Consider the following 22,660-nt stretch of genomic DNA (forward strand, 5'->3'; position numbering starts at 1 on the left):
AAACAAAACTTTTTGCTACAGCAGTATGTAGTAGAAAAAGGGACCTATTCGAATAGAAGTTTTGACAACAAAAGCAATAATAAGCAAAAATAGCATCAAATTAGTAAAAGAAAAACTGCCAATAAATAGTTTAGGACATGACAAAGAAAACCGAAAAGAAAACAAAAATCAAATATACAAAAAAAGGACATATAACATTCATCAATATACATATATAAAATGTACGCACAAAAATACATATGGGTAGTGGTTGACCAGCAAACATTTCAGATGGATAAAAATACTTTTTTGTATAATTGTTGATTGGGTTAAAATTAAACGTTATAAGGGTTAAGAAATTAAGTATTTATTTGCAAGTTTAGATTATATTACATTATATGTTTTAAGAACATGCATATCTTATTTTTATAAATACAAAGTTTTAAGTCATAAAACTCATAAAATATAAATCATACGATTTTTATTCTCTTTTTGTCATACGGATGGAATTTCAGTTTACTTTTTAAAAAGACTTGTCGTACGCAAAGTGTGATCGTGTGAAGGGCTCTTTATCATATTATTTATCAGTGTGTCAGCTCACAAATATTCTCTGTTGTTATGGTATGTAATAGTAAAGTAGAGATAAAATTGTTATTTAAGTTTGTTTGCTGGGAATTTTCATATACATACGAAGCGTATTTATATGCAGGAGTTTGAGAGTAAATTTTCAAACATAAAATGAGGGTTAATTTTTTGTTTTTCTTTTAGCCAAAAACAACAAAAACTCCTACAGAAAAAAGGCAACCATCAACTAAAGCATACAATATTTTTACTTTATTTTAAGTTCGAAAAGTTGTTTGTCTTGTCGTTTATATGTATGCATACGTATGTGTGTATAAAGCTACTATTTTCTTTGTTGTATGAAGAATATGTTTCCGAGAAAATTGAAATTGATTGTTAATGGCTAAAACCCAACTGCAATAAAAACAACATAAGTAAATTCATCTATTGACAGACAAGCTTTCTATAAATACGAGGGATGTTACAGAAAGTTTTTGTTTTTAAGTGATAAATTTTAATTGTACCTTACACAATACAAACAAGTAAATTTAGAGGGTATATTAACTTCTTAAAGAAAGATTTTAAAGTATATTTTTTATATAACGACATTAACCCTCGTATAATTCATAAATAAAAAAGAAAAAAAACTTACAAAAAAGAAAGTTATCAAACTACTAATACATGTAATTTTGTTAAGAAAGTAAGAAGAAAAACTTGTGTTTTTCTTATTCTGTAACCCCTAAAAGTTTTTCTTAGTTAAAATATATCAAATGTTTACCATCTACTCTTGGACGTTTCATATACATACATACATACATACATACATACATACATACATACATACATACATATGTATAATTTATACATAAGTAACAATTCTTTCGGACTGGTCATTTAAAAACAAGAGAAGTCGTTTATATGTATACATATAAGTACTTGCCATCCTTAGTTTTGCACTTAAAAAGAAAAGGGTCAAATTTTAATCCTTTAACCCTTAAAATACTTTTTTAAAAAAAAAAATCTTAATTAACATTTGCGTGGGGTTTTCATAAACACATACATTAGTTGAATAATGAAAATGCTAAATAAATACTCCACTTTATTTAGAGAATCATTACTAGACATGTCAATTAAGTGTGTTTTTCTTAGGAAGGGTTTAATTTACTTTTTTGGGGGTTTATCTTTTCTTAATCAACATACTTAATATGGACAATTTTTGGAAAGTAGTAGGTCTTACTTCTTGTTTAATAAACAACAGAGGTTTTAAGAACTATATATATTTTTAAAACACTTATAATATTTTTAATGTATTTTACTAACCAATGTAGATTTTGGAAATTAAAAATTCAACTTTCGTAAAAAGAAATATATAAAAATAGAGATTAAACCTAATATTTTTCTTATTTAATTAAAAATATTCTTTACGAATAATTATTTAAAAATTAACAACCCCAACCTGTAAATAAATACCTAAGTATACTCCTAGTCGGTAGCTAACTCTAAGAGTATTAATAGAATGTTCAAGCAAAAATTTACTATAATAAAATTTTAAATGTTTGCTTAATTTCTTTACTATTTCGCATATTTATCGAGCGATATACAGAGGTTTTTAATTATATTAAAACTTTTTCCTCTCAAAATATCGCTTAATGACAGATTTATATGCAAACAAAGGTTTGAAATAACTTTCATAGTTCTAGTCATTTTACAATAGATTTACAGTGTCTAAAAAAATTGTTAAAGCCAAAAATGAGAAAAAAAATAACAAATTAATTTCAATAAATTATATTAAAATATATGATTTTAAAATGTAATAGATGTGAAAAATTTAAAAATATTTATATATAATATCTCGTTTAATTTTAGTGTTACATTATCATCTAATATTCGGAAATAGACATATTTTAAAGACCCTCACTGTGACCCCAAAATTTCACATTTCTCTTTATGAAGACATATACAAATATCACAAAACTTCAATGATATTATTTAAAAATAAACTAGATTTCAATATTTGTCGGAAGCATTAGTAACTTCCATTTCTGGTCCACTTTAACATACGTGCCAAATTCCTTATTTTTCAACAGTTAAATATAGCGTATACTTAATATTCAATCAATTAGGAAGACTCATACGTATATAAAATCATAAAAGCTTGTATGTTCCAATATGGGATACGAATTAGAAAAATAATATTCAAAAAATATAGACAATAAAATTGAATAATACTTTATCACTAAAAATACTGCTGTAAACTTTAATATTATTTATTTAATTTAAAAAAGAAACTTTAAAGAAGAAAGGAAATATTTACTTTTTCTACATTTAGCAACTTACTTTAACCTTCAACATTTTCGTTAAATCCCAGTTGCCATAAAGCGACAAAAAAAAAAGAAACGCATTTATCAAATGTCATTTTAAACATCTGTCAAAACAACTAAACCCGAGGAATATTAAATTTGACTCAACATGGAAAAGAAAAGCCACAGAACATAAGCAGTTATATTAGATGTCTATAGTCTGTAAGACATTTTATTTGGTTTTGTATTTTTTCTTTTTGTAATCTTATAGATCCGTCGTTAGCTTATCCACAATCTCTGAGTTGTCAAATTTACATGTGGTTTATATTCCGGCCTAAACAAATGACCTTTCGGCACAAAATAACATAAAAAGTGATGTGAAAATTACATACTACTAGACGACAAAGAAACAAATATAAAAAAAACAGAAATATAAGCAGCAACAAAAAAGGTCAGCTAGTGAATATAAAAATATATAAAATAAGATTATTATATTGGGCAATGTTGAATATTATATAACCTAACTATCAAAACAAGTTTAAAGCATTAATTCTGAATTTATTATCATATTCTTATTCTGGTTTAGTAGATATGATTAAATGGGGACTTGGGTCAATAACGTACAGAGCTTTACAATGTGCATTGGTGATTAAATTAAATAATGTTCATAAAATTTGTTAGTTATATTTTCATCCTTTTAATTTAAGCATTATCATTTTTGCATTAAACAAGTAACTAGTTTTACACCACAATTTGCTGTGTATTCGATATATTATTTTATAAATATAATTAATATAATTTTTTTTGTTAATTATTTATCTTAATTCCAGCAATTTTATATTCACTAAATATCATGCATTGAATAACAAATTCACGATAGTCCAAGAAGGATTAACAAAAAATATATTCAGGAAATAAAAGTGACCTCAACAATGAAAACTAGTTTGTATGTTAGTTAAATTTTTAATTTTTCTGTATTATTGTAATTTATTTTCTGTAAAATTAATTAATATTTTTATTAATTCGTGATATAAATCAATACTTGGAGTTTTTTTTAATTAATTTAACTAAAAATTATAATTAGTGTAAGGTGTAGTTCATAAAAATATTGTTTAGCAAAATACTCAAATGATGGCGACTTAATCCCTCGATATAATTTTTAAGTTAAACTTTTTTATGTAAGTGTAATCTTTTCTTCCAATTTTTACAAATAGAGGTGTCATCATATGCCTCTTAGAAATCCTAAAATGTATAATTTTGGATATTGTTGACATATTTTGTAACTACAAACAATTCCTTTTAACATGCCTTTTATTTGCTTCCATTATTTTTTTAATAAATAATGTAAATTTGTTACTTTTGTCTATCATTTTGCTTACGTTTTACATACATTTGAGTATATTTCAAATTTAACAAATCTAGAATACAACTGGGATATTCGAAAGAAAATTTTCAAAAGTCGTGATGTATTCTAAATATACAAATATGTGAAAGCATGTAGATTTTTATTATATTTTCAGATTTAGCCTAAGGCTATTTACAGCAACAAACAAATGAAAAATTGTATATTTAGAAATGTATGAAGTATATTTGTAACCAGAAAGGACTTATAAGAGAAAGTTTAGATTTTTTTCTTGCTTAAACATATAAAAAAATCTTGTTAAAGTCAACGAAGTAAGTGACATGTGTGGAACTTAAAGTATTTTATGCACCAACAAAATCAAAAGACAAAAGTTAAAGGAATAAAAATAATCCGAAGTCAAACACAAACAAATTTACAGTTGAAAGAAAAATGAAGTCCTTTTTCTTATTTTTAGGTTCACTTTATGCTTCAAAACAATGTCTGTAAATTTAATATTATTTTATGTATTTGATACATATGTATGTGTTGGTAGAAAAAGCCTTATAAAAATGACATTTGGGATATTTGCCGTTGTTTTGTTTCATTTATAACCTTAATAAATACATGTTTGTTTCATGGTATTTGGGGTTTTATAAAATTCTTCTTCTTGGATTTAACTCATTTATTAGGTACATAATATGTTAAGCAACATTAAGTCATCTTATAAGACGTGAATTACAGGTAAAAATTGCTTTATTTATTAAAGAAAGACTAATTTAAAAATAAAACATGATTTAACTAAGTATTTTAAAGGAATAATCTAAATTAATATAAATCAATTTAAGAATATTTGAAAGAAATTCTCTGTTTTATAAAATTTCATCAGAGTTCTATATAAGCTCTCCAATAATTTTCATATGGGCTGTTCGGATGTTATAATATTGGATAAAGGGTTGTTTTATCGCAAAAAATTAGCTTATTGCGTTTACGCATGTAAAGAGTACCCCTAAAAGGGCTGATGCAAAATATATATCCATACCTATTATATCCAAATATATGGAAAAGTATTTAGCATTTTTATGTCCTAAGTGAGAGCCACGTTACCTAGCCGCGCATTACATCATAATAACACTTTGATCCGTAACAGGGTCCTTTGATCCGTAACATGGTCCTACGTATTGCAGGCTATGTTCATGTTGTTTTGATAAAAGCAAATTCTACCATCCCTTTATATAAGGAAAAAATAAAACCATATGCAAACGCAATAACAGATGAAAAAAATGAAAACCCATTTTTTTGGGTCCCTAAAAATCTGATTAAAATAAAAAGAAATTACTTCCAAGTGTTTTTTTCAAATTAGGCGTATACTTAATATCTGTCGTGTCAATAATTCATTAACACGTATACGTACAGGTTAATGTAAAACTTTCTATTTTTTGTTATTTATGACATAGTTGTGTCCGTATGTGGTTTTATATGCATGACTGAAAAAGTTATTTACAATATTATTTTATCATCAAGTTTCTATATAAAAATATATTTTATTTTCTTCAAATGTTTAATTTTTTTTATAAATTGCCTTGTAGTGGGTCACTTATATTACATACATACTTCGAATGTTTTCCCTTTCTATAATTTTTCCTCAACATTTATTTTAATGTTTCAAAAACTTTACACTTTTTTTGAAGCTCCTTTTTTTCTTTTATTATTCATCCCCGTAAAATGTTTTCTTTTGATTTATTGTAATTTGTATGCGTTAAAGATTGTCATTTGCTGTTTTCATGTTCCTGTAATAAAAAATCCTTGTCTAGCCATTAAAAACATAATGATTGTTTCCGTTTTGATAAAAAGGCATAAAATTCTTCAAAATATAAAAAAGAGCGGAATGAGTGATTTTTGTTATTTAAGAAGCAAGCAAAAAAAACTTAAATAAAAACACTTTATATTCTCCAGAGATTTTAAAAGGTTTATTTTTATTATTTGGTTTCAAAACACTTTGAAAAATATATGTATATGTTACTAATTTTTTGTTTATGCGATTTTGTTTCTTAGTAGGTGATATTTTTTTTTTATAAAATACATTGTATTTCTTTATTTATATTTTTTTTCGACAAAAAGAAAAAAAAAAATGGAATAGAACAGAGTAGTGTGTAAAGATATGAAAAGTAGCAAATTGTTATGCATTATGAGTGTGTCATACATTTGACACTTGACAAATGACATTTTATTTACGCTCATACTTAACCAACTGACCTCACTTATGAATATCATCATCGAGTTCTTCGTTTTTTCATCTTTCCATTTAATGTATATTTCTATATTGTTTGCTTTTGTCTTTTGTATTCTCAAAGCATATTTGTTGAGGGAGTATTCATATGAATTATAATACATATTGTTCTTTTAAACGCGCACACTTTGTATTGCTGAATTTCATTATATATCATATATCAATATAAATAAAAGCTTCGAAAAAGAATATTTTTATGAACCAGTTATGTATCTAAATCTGCAGAATATGAAAGAGTAATATCAATTATGCCCGATAATGCAGTTTTAAAGCATTTATAATTTTACAATATAATTTGCACATTTACAGTTTAATTCCAAACTGGAAAAAGTAATGGATTTAATCAAATTTCAAAACGATTCAGACATCTTATGCATATATAGATTAGAGTGTCCCAAGAAACAGCGTTTTTAAGAATTTCGTGAAGGGATATTTCTCAATTAATGTACTGAATACGAGTAAAATAAAAAAATATTTGTTTGAATAGTCCTCAGTACTAGCGATTAAAAATCCTGACCTCAGTTTAATTTGCGAAAAATAAAATATATTTGATTAATTTGAAATGAGTCTCAAACATTCTGTAATTTTGAGTTGATTAAGGGGAAATAATTTTTTTCGCTTTATATCGAAATAACAATAAAAATTTTTTAGTCTATACAGAAAAATTAAAAAATTTTTTTGGCATTTGGTTTGATCCATTTTAAATTTTTTAATATTATTTTAAAATTTATGGAACATCCTAATATACATCCATTCTGGAATTGTTCCATAATTTGCTATAGTCCATATATAAATCTCTTTTCTTAAAACTATAAAGAAGTCAATGTAGGTTAGACATAACCGATTATAATTGTTTACTTATTTGACATTAATTTTTAGTCCTCATTTTTGTTATAATGCAACATAAATATTTTCTAAAAATTCATGTCATCTACTGTTTGTGATATTCAAGTGCATACGCATACACATTCCTTATACATTAGCAGAGAAAAGATAGTGTGTAAAAAGGAGGACATTTACTTAATTGTATGTTGAAAATAGCACAACTACTTGTTACTAGTTATAATACTATTATGGTTTGTTTAACTTTTACTATTTATAAAAAGTAATGGAAATATACATACATACATACATACATACATACATACATACATACATACATACATACATACATACTTGCGTAGGTGCATAGTCAAAGAAAAACATTTATGCACTAACACTTTCGCTCACTTACGAACTATAAAGTTAGCTGTATATTACAGCAAGTAGAGTGTAACTAATGCGCATTTAGTTTCGCAAACATCATAACTATAAAAATATTCTATACGTACACAATTAACTTTTATATTGTACAACTATATAACTTTGTTGACTTCCCAACATTTCGGAGTGATGCTGCGATTGTATAGATTTTGTCTTTTATTTAGTCATTAAGCCTACATATATGCACATATATCATAAATCGATTTAAATTCCCTTTTATATTATATTATATCTGTTTAAGTTTTTTTGTCTTCTTGAGCTTTTTCAAAATTTGTTGGCCTCAGTGATTATCAAACGGCGATTTGAAATTAATTTTCCAGAAAAGATGTTTGGATTGTTTAGAAAACAATAAGGTGAACCTACACTTTTCCTCATAAGTTAGAGACATTTTTAGAAAAATACTCAGCCAAAAATTCATCTTTTTAAACAGCTGGGTTTATTAAAGTAAAACTTAAATGAGTATATTCATTTGTATTTGTGTTAGTTTAATTGTAGGTGTTTTTATTCATAACTGAGAGATTTTTTATTATTTTTTTTAGCACAGAAATAATAATGTATTCATGTCAGCTTATGAATTATAATTATGTTTTATTTTTTATATACTTTTGTAAACAAAATACATGTTCGGTTACTGTGGGTAAAATAATAGTCAATGTATTAGTTGTTTACACTTAAACATTCTGAAAGTAAGAAATTAAAAATATTTGGATGATTATGAATTCTGTTGATTTTTTTCCGATCTTGGGAACTTCTGCAGTTTTATATAAGTATCGTATCAACAACTCCTTTATAGCTACAAGAATCTAAAAAATTACCCATTGTGCAGTGATCCGATTACAAGTAAAAAGTTGACAATAAGTTACAAGGTTCTATTCAATTTTTTGTAGTATATTAAGGTATCTATTATATTAGTTATCATTATTCTTGTTGTTTTATAAACCAAAAAACATGTATGATTAAAAAACATAATTAAAACAATACGCTGTAAATATGTTTTTTTTCCTAAAATGTTAAAAATAATTAATATAATTAGTTTAATAAGTTACTAAACAATTTAAATAAAACCTCAAACTAAAGCAAACAGTATTAATTAAGTTTTTATGTTTTTTTGTCCGTCTGTTCTATTTATATTTGCATAATAATTAATAGGTTTATAATAATTATTTAAAAATTATGCAATTATCAATTGGTTTTGTGGTAGTTGTATGAAATGATTAAAATTTCATACACATATTTCCGTTTAATTTTAAATTGTGCTTTTCATCACATGTCATTTGTTTAAAGGAAATTAAATTTAATATAATAGTGTGCTAAAGAAGAACGCATATCGAAAGTTTCTAGTTGTGCATTAAAAATTTAAAAATATTTATGTTAGTAACTTTCAAAAATGCTACCTGTAGTTTGATAACAAGGTTTACATGGGCAGACAGACTGACGAACGGACGGACGGACAAAAGTAGAAAATAATTCAGAGCCGATAAGTACACTTTAAGATGAGTATATGATCAATAATGTACGTTACAAACCCAATATACCCTCCCCACTTAAGTAGTGTATGGTATAAATATACTCTTAAATTAAAAAATATATACTCTAACAATAATGATTTTAACTATGTTTTAGCATTAAAAGGCTCAAAAACCTGAAAGTGTAATAAAATATTTGTTCTTCTAGATTTTATTGATAATTAACTCTTTTATTATTCCGTTTAACGTTGAGACAATATGTATGATCAATTCACAATCAATGTTGTAGCGGTGAAGTTATGTCAGCAGCTGCAACAATAGTCGTAACAATGTTGTTGGTATTTTTAATTCAAAAGCTCTAAACAACCCCTAAGGCAATTGCTCAATTCACAATCGATGTTGTAGCATTGTATGCGTTGTATGTCAGCAGCTGCTACAATAGTCATAACAATGTTATTGGTATTTTCTATGCAAAAGCTCTATACAACTCTTACGACAATTTTTCATATGTTTTTCGAATGTCGTAAGAAAGTTCAGTGTTGTCAATTGTTTATTTCAATTTTAATAAAAAGTTCAATCGATTTTGACATAAAAAACGATAAAGTATCACAGAAATTACAAACAAAAATCTGTTTACCAAAATAATAGTTTATTTCAGAATATTTAAAAAAATCAATTGATTTTTGCATAAAAAAGCGATAAAGTAGTAACATAGACATCACAAACAGACAGCTATTTACCGAAACTAAAATTTTATTAACAACAATTTATTTTTTATTTTAAAATGCGGAATAATTTATATAACATAACATAACAACAAAACATAACAATTTAGTTGACTATAGCTTATGCAATCTAGTTTATTCTGTCTCGGCACTATAATTTTCTTGAATATAAATTCATTAATAGACCGCATTAATAAGACATATTTCATTTAATATGAACATTCATATTACAGTTGTATTTAAAATTTATCTTCTATATGAATACAAATTCCATATGAAAGTGATGAAATCTTAATTTATAGCAACAGGGAATAAATTATACGAGTCAGAAATAATTTGTCTACTAATTAATACAATTTTAATTTTTTTTAATTATTCAACCTTTTAATAGCCATAATATTTATAATAATTTTCTTGATTGAAATTAACCCAAAGACAAAATCTTGACAAGAGTAAACAAATTCAAAAATTACTAAACAATTTTGCTACAAATCCCCTCTGTAACTCATAACAATCTTATAAACCAAACCTCTTTTTAAACTATACACATTTTAAATATAAACATTGTATTAACTTTAAGATCCTTCTACCATGGGTCTGAAAGGATTTTTTAAACACACCATAAAATGTAATGAAAGAAAAGTCAATGTTTATATGTGAGTAAATACTTATAGTGTGCAGTTAATTAATAATATTTTGTTTAAGTTTTTACAAAAGTTTTTAAAGTCTTTTACATACATTCACATCATACATTGAATTTGTAATCATTTATATTCATACGATGCCAAAATGTAAAAGGAAAACCATTAAAACCAAATAGAGACCCTCATTTAGAAAACCAACACATTTTAAAGTATTAAAATTTATATAAGTAGCTGTTTATGAGCACTTAAAAGGATGTTAAAATAAACCTTTTCTTGATTTAATTTTTTATGCTATATTTATATGTTTACATCCATTTTCCATCCATCCAAATTTTTAATTGCATAAAAAAAATTGTTTACAAAATTTCATTTATATATACATTTTACACATTTAATGCTTATAGAAATGTTCTAATTGAGTTGTGTAAAAGATGAAAATAAGAAATGAAGAGGAAAAAATGTACAAATGATTAACTAAGTTTAACACTTCAACATAAAAAATTAGGATGCAAAAATACACAGTGATAAAATTTTTGAAAACACCTAAACCTAAATTAACTCTCCGCATGTAAATTTTGCTTCCATTTTTTGGAATTACTAAAAGTTATCAAAAATTTGTTATACCATTAACTTTCGTTAGAAAGGTATCCAAAAAGGCTAAATAAATAATAAAAAAAATAAACCCAATTAAACTAACATACATATGTATACAAGTATCTCCTTTTCTGAAGAATTAAATATATCCTTTTATAGGAGCCTGAAAATAATGAGATTGTTTGTTTAATTACAGCGTCCGACAAAAAAAAGAAAAAAGTCGTTAGACAAGAACCGGATGATATACGCCTGGCGCTACTAACTTTAGGGAAAAAAATCTGCAAACAATGTCAAAATTGAATATTTTTTGAAAAATGTACTTCTTAAAACTTTGAAGTCCTTTTAAAAGGACACATAGTTACGAAATAAAAAACTAACAACGAAATCTTTTCCATTAAATTTATAGTTTTAGACGTATATCATCCGGTTCATGTCTAATTTTGAGTGTCGGACGGTGTATATTGAGGAATTTATTGTTTTAAATTGTTTGAAAAACATTTGTTCAATTCACAATCAAGTTGAATATGGTAATAACTATGATTGTGAACAGATCACAAACAGCTGTATTTTTCTAATTTTTGTGTTATCACTCTATAGCATAGAAAATACTAAAAATATTGTTAAGACTACTGTAGCAGCTGCTGACATACTTCTCATACAACACTACAACGTCGATTATGAATTGAACATTTTATAAACATTCAATATTCAATAATTCTCTTATATTTGCTCCCAAAAAGATCGCTCTTTAAGTTTAGGCTCAAATGGGTCCAACTACGTCTAGATTTAAACCAATTCGACTGGTTTAAATTAGCAAGGATATTTTTATGACATATCCTAGATAGCTCATTAAAACACGATAGAGCAGCAAAGCAGTGCTCCATACTTTCATTGAATAATAGCAGAGAACGTAAGGTATTGTTTTTTTTTTCTCATTATTACAACTCCAACAGTAGTCGATATATTTGAGAACCAATCTCCTGGAATAATTGCCAATTGTACAGTGCCCCAGCAGTATTATCGGTTTCCTGAGCAAGATTAATAATAAGATTGACCTGTCATCAAAGAACCGTCTGATTTGAGTCATTTCACATAGTTCAGTCTGAACTAGTGCGCTTTTTAATATTATAGAAATCGATCACTTAATAACTGCAGACTTGTCTTTTCTGTGTAATTTAAATATGTTTTGCTCGGCTATGTGTATAAACAATTTTTTTATATTTCTAGTCTTTTATTATACATACGTACAAGTATTTTTAGAAAAATGTTACTCAATCCATAGAAAATATACATCTTTAGAGCTACATTCAAGATTATTAATTAAGCAAAACTTATTAAGCTTAAATCCTTCAAAGTATCATTAACATAAGATTTTAATAGAAACAATACATACAAAAGAGCAAAAAAATTGTAATACTTCATTAAAAAAGGGTTTTATACCCATAACATTTTTTAATGAGCTAATATTTAGTATATGTAGCAATTATAAAAGATTAGTTTATTTAATGTAAGTAAATTACATCTTATGTTTAAACAGACGTTTGTAGTTGAATGAGTACTTTAGTATGAAGTTATTTGATTTATTTATCTGAATAAAAGGTTACGCAAATAGGTTGACATAATTTTTCAAGCAGGCTTAAAAATATGTAATTAAAACCATAATTTGGCGAAGCAGAACAGACAATAATAAACTCAGGTTTTAGTAAATTTTTATTATATTATAGTTCCAGTACTTTTGTATGTATTGGATTTTCTTTTGTATTTATTAAAATTATTATGATTTCTATTTGATACAAATCTTATAAATCAGGAGAAACTTCTCTTGTTTCAAAACAACCATATATATTATGTTTCATTAGCTTTAATTGTTTCCTTATAAATTTCACTTTACTTTAAGTAGCATTTACAATTAATTTTTCACTTTAGAAGCTCACACTTATAAACAACCACATCCTTATTATTTGCTTTATTTCTCTCAATATAGTTACAATTAAATACAATCCTAAATGTATAGAAATATATGCGTGTGTATTTTTGGCATTCAATCATATTCAACACTCATACAGGTTTGTTGTAACCGTAAACCCTTCAAAAGGTTAACCATTAGCTGACGGAAGTGTTTGATTGCTATGGCAAAACTATACTTCTACGTTACAATAAAAAAACAACTACAACAACAAAGATAACATAATATGGATAGAAATTATTCATTTCACAATGAGGCAAAAGCATAATATTTCTAAATTCAGGAAATAATTCTATTAGAAATACATACCTCTTATATCGGAAGAATGTTATCATCAACAATGAAAATTGTCTTAACTTCTCTGGATGTGAATTATTTTTAATATATTTTATTTTTTTAAAAACTTTAAAATGAATATTGAAGTCATATTTATAATAATTGTAATTTTAACACCTTCAATCGGTAGTTATTCTTTCAGTAAATACTACTATTTTATATTTAATTAAAAAAATTTCAAGATATCGTTGAAATGGGGATTAAAATTTTAAAACTTTTATTATAAAATAATGTCCTTGAAATCGAATAAATCAGTATACCAATTCGAAACACTCTCATACTTTCTTTAAGGGAATTTAAATTCTAAGAAGTTTTATAATTTAGACAAAATTTTATTAAAATTTAACTTGTGTTTTTTGCATTTTACCCCAATGTGCATTAGTACGACTACAAAACATTGGCAATTTTCAAAATTCCATGTAAGCGTTATTTCCTTCCTACAAGCACATGCCTGAACAATACCTCGCAAAATTCTTGGATACTAGTCGTACTTTCTCACGAAAAGAAAATTATCAACACGAAACTACGTTTTAAAATCCAAATATACACACATACTATATATAAATCTAAGTCTATACATGTTCTAATACGTACCACATAATAAGTATGTACAGAGATGCGTACATTAGGGTGTTACTATTAGATTGTTTTTTCTCTAGAAATATACTTTGATTTAAATTTATTATTGTTGTCACTTGAATTTGTTACTGAAAGGCCAAATTTTTGAATTTTTCAAAATTAACAAATCTTATAAATGTTTCTGTGGAAACGGAACTAGCCTAATGTTGCCTTTTGTGAAGAAAAGAAACATATGGCTAAAATACCTATACATTTTTCTGCACATACACAAACATACATGTATTTTGTTGCTTTGCTAAAATTCCTTTAGACTTGTATGTGTTGACAAATTAATGTTACGTGTTCAAAACTTTAGGAATTTTTTCAATAAGTAATTTTATATCATTCACACAGAGACGCACATATACTATTATATATATGTACATAAATACGCACATGAGGAAGCTTATAAATCCATTTGCTAGTAGGAGGCTGTTCTTTAATGTGGGTAATAAAAGTAACTTAAAGTATTTTCCTAAATACGTAAATAGAAATTTAATATTTGTTCTGTGTTATATTTTGCCATTTTATAATATTAGTTGGTAGAAAAATTAATTTTCAAAAGCATGTAGGTGGGATAATAAGTTTATTGTTTTATAAAATTATTAAAAGTGTTTAGTAAATAGAAGTTTTAACTCCTCCTTTAAGGAAAAGTAAACTAAAAACAAATACAAATTATACATATACGGTGCTACAAGAAAAATATAAACATTTGGGACCATCACTACATGGTAAAATACCAAATAAAAGAAGACCCGTGTCCCACAGATTTGCCCAAATTCATGCCTTTTTATGGGCCATCAAATATTTATGGCCTTGTCTTTAAATTCAATATGTCAAAAAGCTTATTTAAATCATTTGAATATTTCTCTAAATTATGCGTATACTTAATATTTGTATTATCAATAAATAAGTAAAACGTATACGTACAGGTGTCGTTAACAAACTCCATAAAATTTGAAATAATTAAATTTTTACATAAAATAAATTAAGACGATATTTTCTTGTTCTTTAAGAGAAAAGCAACAACTTTGCCTCATAAGGTCAATCAAATTTTTGCAAGAGCTTGAGAAAATTATCACTTTTTTGCTAAATTTTTAATTTTTAAAATTCATAAATTTTCTTTTAAGTGATAAGATCGATTATTTGGTGCCATTATAAATAGAAAATCACCAAATAATGTTGAAATTAGTAAACATTATTTTATTGTTAGTTAATATTAAACTAATTTTATGTCAAAGCGGAGTTATCAATTAACAATTTTTATGAACTATTAATACTTTAAAATAAATCCAATGGAACTTTCTCACCATATCTGATACTTGGTACAGCTTTATGAATACCTAATAACTTTCTCACCTTACTATTTAAATACAGTATTTAAGTACATGTATTAATTTATATGTTTGTGTGTATGCAAACATCCTTTTTCCTTTGTATGCCTTCATAAACTCCATGACATGTTATTTAACTATTAATCATATTTTCTCTATCGTTAATTAACAATTAATAACAATTTTGAAACTGTAAAATTTATCGTCTGTCATTTTATAACACAAGTCTTATATGAAAAAACAAAAACAATTCCTTACACATTAAAAAAACCTAGCAGTTTTATAAGAAGGGTTACTAAATAGGCGTACACATATTTCTTATCCAAATGAAGTGCAGTTGTAAATTTAATTCCGGAACATAGTTAAAAGGTATTAACTACCTTATTTATAGAAAATATGTTAATAGTTAAAATAAGTAGTTAAAACTACAATTTTGGGACGACAACTGAGAATTACAGGGACATAAAAACATAATATCTAAGGATGTGTGATACTCTTTGCATTTATGAGAATTACAGGGACATAAAAACATAATATCTAAGGATGTGCATTTATGAACACATATATTTTCAACACTTCAATGAATACATATTGCCTTTTCTATGTTTAAAACAGTTTAGTAGGTTTTAAGAAAATTTATTTTTTAAGCAAAAACAACAATAAAGTTTTATTTGGATTTTAGGGTTTTTTATTTATATTTATTTATTTCTTACTTACCGGTATATTATTTATGGTAAACCGTAATTCTGCCCTGGGTCTAGATGGTGGTGTACTACAGTTAGCACGCAATACATCACCCGGCTCATAGCGTGTAAGTTCCGTAAATAGTTGTGGTCGTTTATCAGGAAATTCTGCAAAAAAAAAAAAAAAAAACACGAAATAATATAAATGTGATTAGAAATTTATTTCTTCCCTGGTTTTTGTTTATTTTTTATAAACGAAATAAGTTATAATTGTTGATTGTATTTGAAATATAAAAAATATTACTTGGCAAAGAGGAGCTTGTTATTGGCGTTAGCACCTTTCTGCGGTTTATACATTTAAAATAATTTATTATATATTGCCCAGATTACGAAGTTTGACTGCAAACGTACTAATTTTATATAGAGGTGTGAGTAGGGTTAACAATATATTTTATGACATAATTTAAAAAAATCCCTGCAGTAAGAAGAACTTAAAGGATGATATTTTGTTACATAAAACTAATTTGTGTAAAATGTTATAAAACCTTATTCCGATTAAACATAGAGTGTTTTTAACTTCGTTTTTGTTTTCATCGGTAATATATAAGAGATCCATAGGCATAAAATGAGACCTTAGGTCCATTATAACACTGGCGAGATTAGTAAAATTCTAAATTCAATAATCTGGTGGATTTCTTGCCAAACTATTTAATATCAAACCACTACAACAACCACAACAATTTGAGCAATATCGGAGAGCGTAATTTTTATAAGAATAACATATTCACCGACAGTCAAAAGGTAATGGAGGTGATATCAGGTGATAATATCGTATTAGATTGAAAGAAGGCATCATTTGGATACAAAACCACTCGATGATAAAAAACGAATTTACTTGTTTTACACTCTCCTGAACATAACCTAGTTCGTATACATATTCATACGTAAATACTACCCAATAAAAGTTGATCATACAGAACGGTTTTTGATCTTATATCTGGATTTAGCTAAAATTAAAGAATGTTTTATGGTAATGATTGGTCTATAGTCGAGACTCCTGCTAAATCAATATTCAAAGTTTTCGCCTGATCTATATGGTATATTTGACTAAGGATATAGCTCAGATATCAAACTTATTTGTAAATAAACAATTTAGTTTAGTTTTTGAAAAGAAGACGACAAATTTCCTTCAAATCAAATACCAAAGATTTCTTTTAATGTAAAACTGTTAGGCCATTAACTAACTTAAAAATTTATTGAAATTGACCCATTATGCTGTGGACTGCAACTTCGGGGCAATAAAATATGTCCTATGTTCTCTTTTATGTTTCTTAACCATGTGCATCGTCATAAATGTATGAGTATGTGTTTTGTATTGTGTTTTTGTTTTCTTCTTTTTCATACTTTATATGCAAATTTCTAATTCTTAGTTGACAATGAATACAAATGATGATGAACCATTGAAGTGCTTATTTACAAGCAGCATTGTTTTCGTTGTTGTTATTTTGAAAAACATACAAATAAAAAACCATCTCCAGTCTGAAGATGTTAAAAGTAGCAAAAACAAAAATTATGTTTGTTGAATTTGAAATTCTAGTTTATGTTTTGTCATCTTTGTTTTTTTTGAAATGAATGATATTCACAGTTCAAGTGTCATTATTGTCAGACTCATACAAAATACTAAAGTTAAGAATAAGTCCATATACATAAATAATAGCAAAGTTTTTATAAGAGCAGATTACTTTAGGGTTTTATGTCGTTTTTAACTTTTTTTAGTTTTATTTTTTGTTTTAAATGTAAAGTCATAGAAGCTAATTAAAAGTATAGATCACAGTATTTTATGTTTACAATACTTTTTTAAGATATTACTAAATGTCTCTCAAAGTTTAAAATTTTATTTAAAAAGCTTTTAGGAGTTTACTTTAAAGCCTAAAGTCATATGTATATGATTAAAAATATACATACATATACGTCATAAATAATTTTAAATTTAAATTGATCTCAAATTTTAAGAAATTCTTTAAAAAGGTTTTTTCTTCCTTTGAAATTCATTTTAATACACATATCTTTATTTCAATGGTGTGAATATGAGTGTAAAATGTATACTTGTAACCGTATATGTTAGTTTCCTTTTCATTTATCCTCTACCATTGAAAACCTCAATTTAATTTCCTATTATCGTTGTAAGAAGCTTGCTGTGACAAGTACACTTCATTAAAATGAGAAATTACATACAATAAGCGTGTCTAATTTAAATTAAATAGATTTTTTATTGTTACCGCTATCAACAGTAACAGCAACAATAGAAAGAAAAATAACTCACGCACGCTTATACATATAAGCTTGAGTACATGCAAATGAATACTTTTGTAAAATATTTTATTGTTTTAAACCCATTTTACACACTATGTATTACACATTTTCACATACATCCATACAAATATAATGTTCTACAATTCGTACGTAGAAACAAATACAATATGAAATAACATCAGTAGAAAATTACTGTCATTAACAGCTTTACTAAGTTACTCTATAGTCGGCTCTAACAAGTTTTGCTTTTATAATGCTACTGATCTCCTCTTCTTTCCATTTAAATAAGGATTTTGGTAGAAAAATCAGCTTAAAATAGGGGGTTTAATAATCTGTTTTTTTTTAATTTATCCAAACTAAATATAAATGAGCTAAAGCTAGCATTAGGAAAATACTTAAAAGATTAATTATAGCAGTCTTTTATTTCGACTTATATTAGGAACTAAATTATTTTCTTACAATTCTATAAGTCAACGAATTTTGATATTCAACAACAATAAAAAGATAAGATCCTACTCCTTCTCTACTTTTTAATCATATAAACATTCATCTAAACATCAAATAAATATTTAAATTACTTATTCAGCAAAAACTCTATAAAAATTTATAACCACTTGCACAACAGCTAACTTTCCAATGAATACTACATACCGTTTTTAATACTATTGTGAAAAACAAAACAACTTATTTGATACATCACAGTTTAAAAAAAAAATCAGTTAACATGCCAATGAATAATGAGTAAAAGTAAAATTTAATAGCCTTTTCAATGCAAGTTTTTACTGGGAAATTGTGTAATTGTAGCTCTGTGTGTATTTATACAGATTTCTTTTAACTTTAATTTATTTTCGTATAAGTAAATGTAAGTTAGAGTGTCCCGAGCAATAGTCTTTTCGAAAATCTTGTTTAGGAATATCTCTCAGTCGGTGCGTGTACTAATATACTGCAAAGGAGAAAATATATATTTTTTGCATTGCTCCTCAGTTACCTACAATCATATGAAAATTATAACCTCAGTTTAACTTTTTAAAAATAACAAAATTTTCCAAATGGTCTTAAAAAATACATTATTTTGAGATGATTGCGTAAAAAGTAATTTAATAAATTTTTTTTTTTTAATTTTGCACACAAAATAATATCTATTGCTTACAATAAATTAACAACATGTATCTCTTAGACTAAATATATGCCCCTTTTCAAAACTAAAAGTCGTTTTGAGGACCAGAAAAAATCAAACAAAAATTTTAATTATTTTTCTGACCATAAGCTCAAAATTGCGAAATTCGATACTACGATCAATAATTTGAATTACTGATATGAAACTAACATTGTTTACATTTTTCTCCTATAAGTATATAAATAAACATCGATTCCCAAAAAATATAGGTCACGGCACATCCTAATGTAAAAATAAATATATCTTCTTTTATTTAACACAAAACGCTTCAATGAAGATGTCTTTTTTATAATATATTCCAACTAACATCATACAGGATTAATGTGCTTCTGTTACATACTCTGTTATATGGGAGGTGAGGGTATGATGTGAACGATATTCAGTTTAAGGATGTACTGCTTATATAAATATATGTACATGTATGTATTCAACTTCAAGTACTTACTTCCTGTCACATACACACATGAAAAATCTTTAACTTATTTATACGTATATACATTTGTGTGTTATAAACAATCTAACAGAAATAACAACTGTTTATTATTTAAATTTGAATACTCATCACAGTTACATACGTTTCTTTTGTTTAAGTATCTTTTGAAGAACACAAAAGTTTATCAAGAAATATTTCTACAAAAATATTAACATTAATTAATATTAAATACTAGCTATATCGAGTGTGCTTCGCTACCCTAGAACCAAAATATACATAAATTCAAAACCCTTTATATTTATATTATACGGGAAAACCTGGTTTAGCCGTTTAAGCGGCTGTAGACACATGGACTTTTATATATAAAGATGAAAATGTGATATTTATTTGCATATGATTTTAAAGAAAAAAATACCAGTTTTTTCAAAAATTACCAGTTTGGTATGCAGATGGATTTACCATCTTTGATCATGAAACATACATCCTATATTATAAATCTATTTTTTTGGATTAAAATCTAATCAATATAAGACATAATCATTAATTTAATTTTAAAACAAACTATACTGCATAATTATTTGAGTATGTAGTTGAGTAGTGTGTATCTCTAATATATAAAATTATCTACTTTATTAAAAATAACTTTTTTTTTCAGTAGTTATTAACCAAAGCACAATTTCAAATAATTCTTTATACAAAATCATACATACATATATACACAAATATAAAACAATACACAATACAACTACATATGTGAGTTTGCTTACAGCAAACGTATACGTTTTCTTTTCTTTTGAAATAAAATATTCTTTAAATTACCTATAATTACAATAACAAATAATCCTATTTGTTAATACTTTAAGACCTTTTTTTAACTTTCTATATCACCCAACAACAAAATCCATTTTCTTATGCGTAGACAAATAAAAACAACATAAACAATTTTCAAATAAATTAGATTGTTTGGTTTAGAAAATAATGAATTGAATAAAAACTATGTATATTCATCCCAAAGGCAATATTTACCAACCCTATAAAGGACACTTCAATAGTGTAACCAAATCATGGAAAATGAAAAAAGACGAAAGTAAAATAATTTTTTTTTCAAACATAGAACAATATATTTGCCAGCGGTCATAAACTCTACTGTAAGAAATTTTTTGTATATATGTATTTGTGGAAAAAAGGACAAAAACTATAAACAAAGATTGAATGAAATGAATGCCAACAGTTATTTAAATTGCTACGACTACAGTCAGAATTACAAAAGAGATACATACATAAATTCGAAAAAATTACAGAATATAGAAAAAAACATGCATAACTAAACTACTACATGTGCGTTTACGTGTGCAAACACTATTTAAATTGACATTTTCTGTAGTTTTGTAAAAAAAACTATAATTTTTTTTAAGTTGCCTTGACAAAAAAAAAAAAACATGAAAACTAGAATTGCAAATGTATAAAAACTCTTGACATAAAAACACAATATTTTCTTTTGCACCTTTTCTTAATGTAAAACCTACATAACGTTTTGCTTCTATTTTGTTTTCTTATTTTGAACTGCATGACACAGTAGTTGGCGGTTGTAGAAGCCAAAATGAAGGTACTATGTATAGTGCGACGGTTTTACTTGCTGCTGTTCTTTATTGTAATTGTATGTACTCTTAAACTCATTTGCTTACCTTTCATCACGTACTTCTTTTATTTTCTTTATTTTTTTCTTCTCTAACCATTTTGCTCATTTACCTTTTTGTCACATCAAAACATGGAGCGGTTAAGGCGTAAAGTGTGACAACAGAGAATGTTGTATTGTCGTTGATAGTGCAAACACCTTTTAGCATTTTAGTTGTTTCCTAATGCATACAGCCACGCATAAGCATATACAAAGGCTCACCAAGTTTTTCTTTACTTGTTTTTTTCCTGCATACTTTCAAGCGCAAACAAAGTGTTTTATATTATGTTCACATTTGAGTGGTAGAAATTTATTTTATAATATTTTGTCTTTTTCTATTGACGTATGAATATGTATGTATATGTTTTGTAAGTTATGAGCTTCAATTAAAAATTAATATTTATGGCATTTCTAAACGTTTTATTCAAATGTGATGAACGTTAATCAAGTTCAACTACACAGGCCGAAAAAAAATAAAAAAAAATCAAAAGAATGGGCCGTCCTTATTCCTAATATAACCTCAGATTTTCTTAATATTATGTTCTGAAGTTTAAAAAAAAAAAATTTTTAACATTAACAACAAATTTCACGGTTTTTCATATATTTTGTTTGATAACATCAAATTTAGATTAAAAATATATCATTTGCTCAAAATACTTTTCAGAATTAGTTAAATGCCATAAAACATTCCATTGTGCTAGTCTCTTAGTATATTAAAAATACGTAAAAATATTGTAAAAATAGTGTTTTATTTTTAAACGACTTTAAAAATATAGTAAGTTAAAAATAAAATCTTGTTCATATTCTATAAACTAACTTATTTTCTCATAATTGTGAAACTTCCATGAAACATATTCAATTTTTTATGTTTCTTTTCATTTCTTTTGAAATTTTGTGTATGTACTTAAATATACATAATTTTTAGCTTAAAGGCTGACTTCCTGCTAGCAGTCATGTTTATATT

General features: G+C 25.8%; 1 protein-coding gene across 1 annotated transcript in view; it reads right to left on the reverse strand.

Annotated features, from left to right (window-relative positions):
• Positions 1-22,660, reverse strand: part of LOC111674830 — a 151,176-nt gene that overhangs the window by 26,889 nt on the left and 101,627 nt on the right. The window contains exon 7 of the mRNA XM_046949680.1: positions 16,133-16,266. Coding sequence (XP_046805636.1) covers positions 16,133-16,266 — 134 coding nt within the window. The remainder of the gene's footprint in view (positions 1-16,132; positions 16,267-22,660) is intronic.

Source organism: Lucilia cuprina, chromosome 4, assembly GCF_022045245.1.
Source record: "Lucilia cuprina isolate Lc7/37 chromosome 4, ASM2204524v1, whole genome shotgun sequence".
NCBI lineage: Eukaryota > Metazoa > Arthropoda > Insecta > Diptera > Calliphoridae > Lucilia > Lucilia cuprina.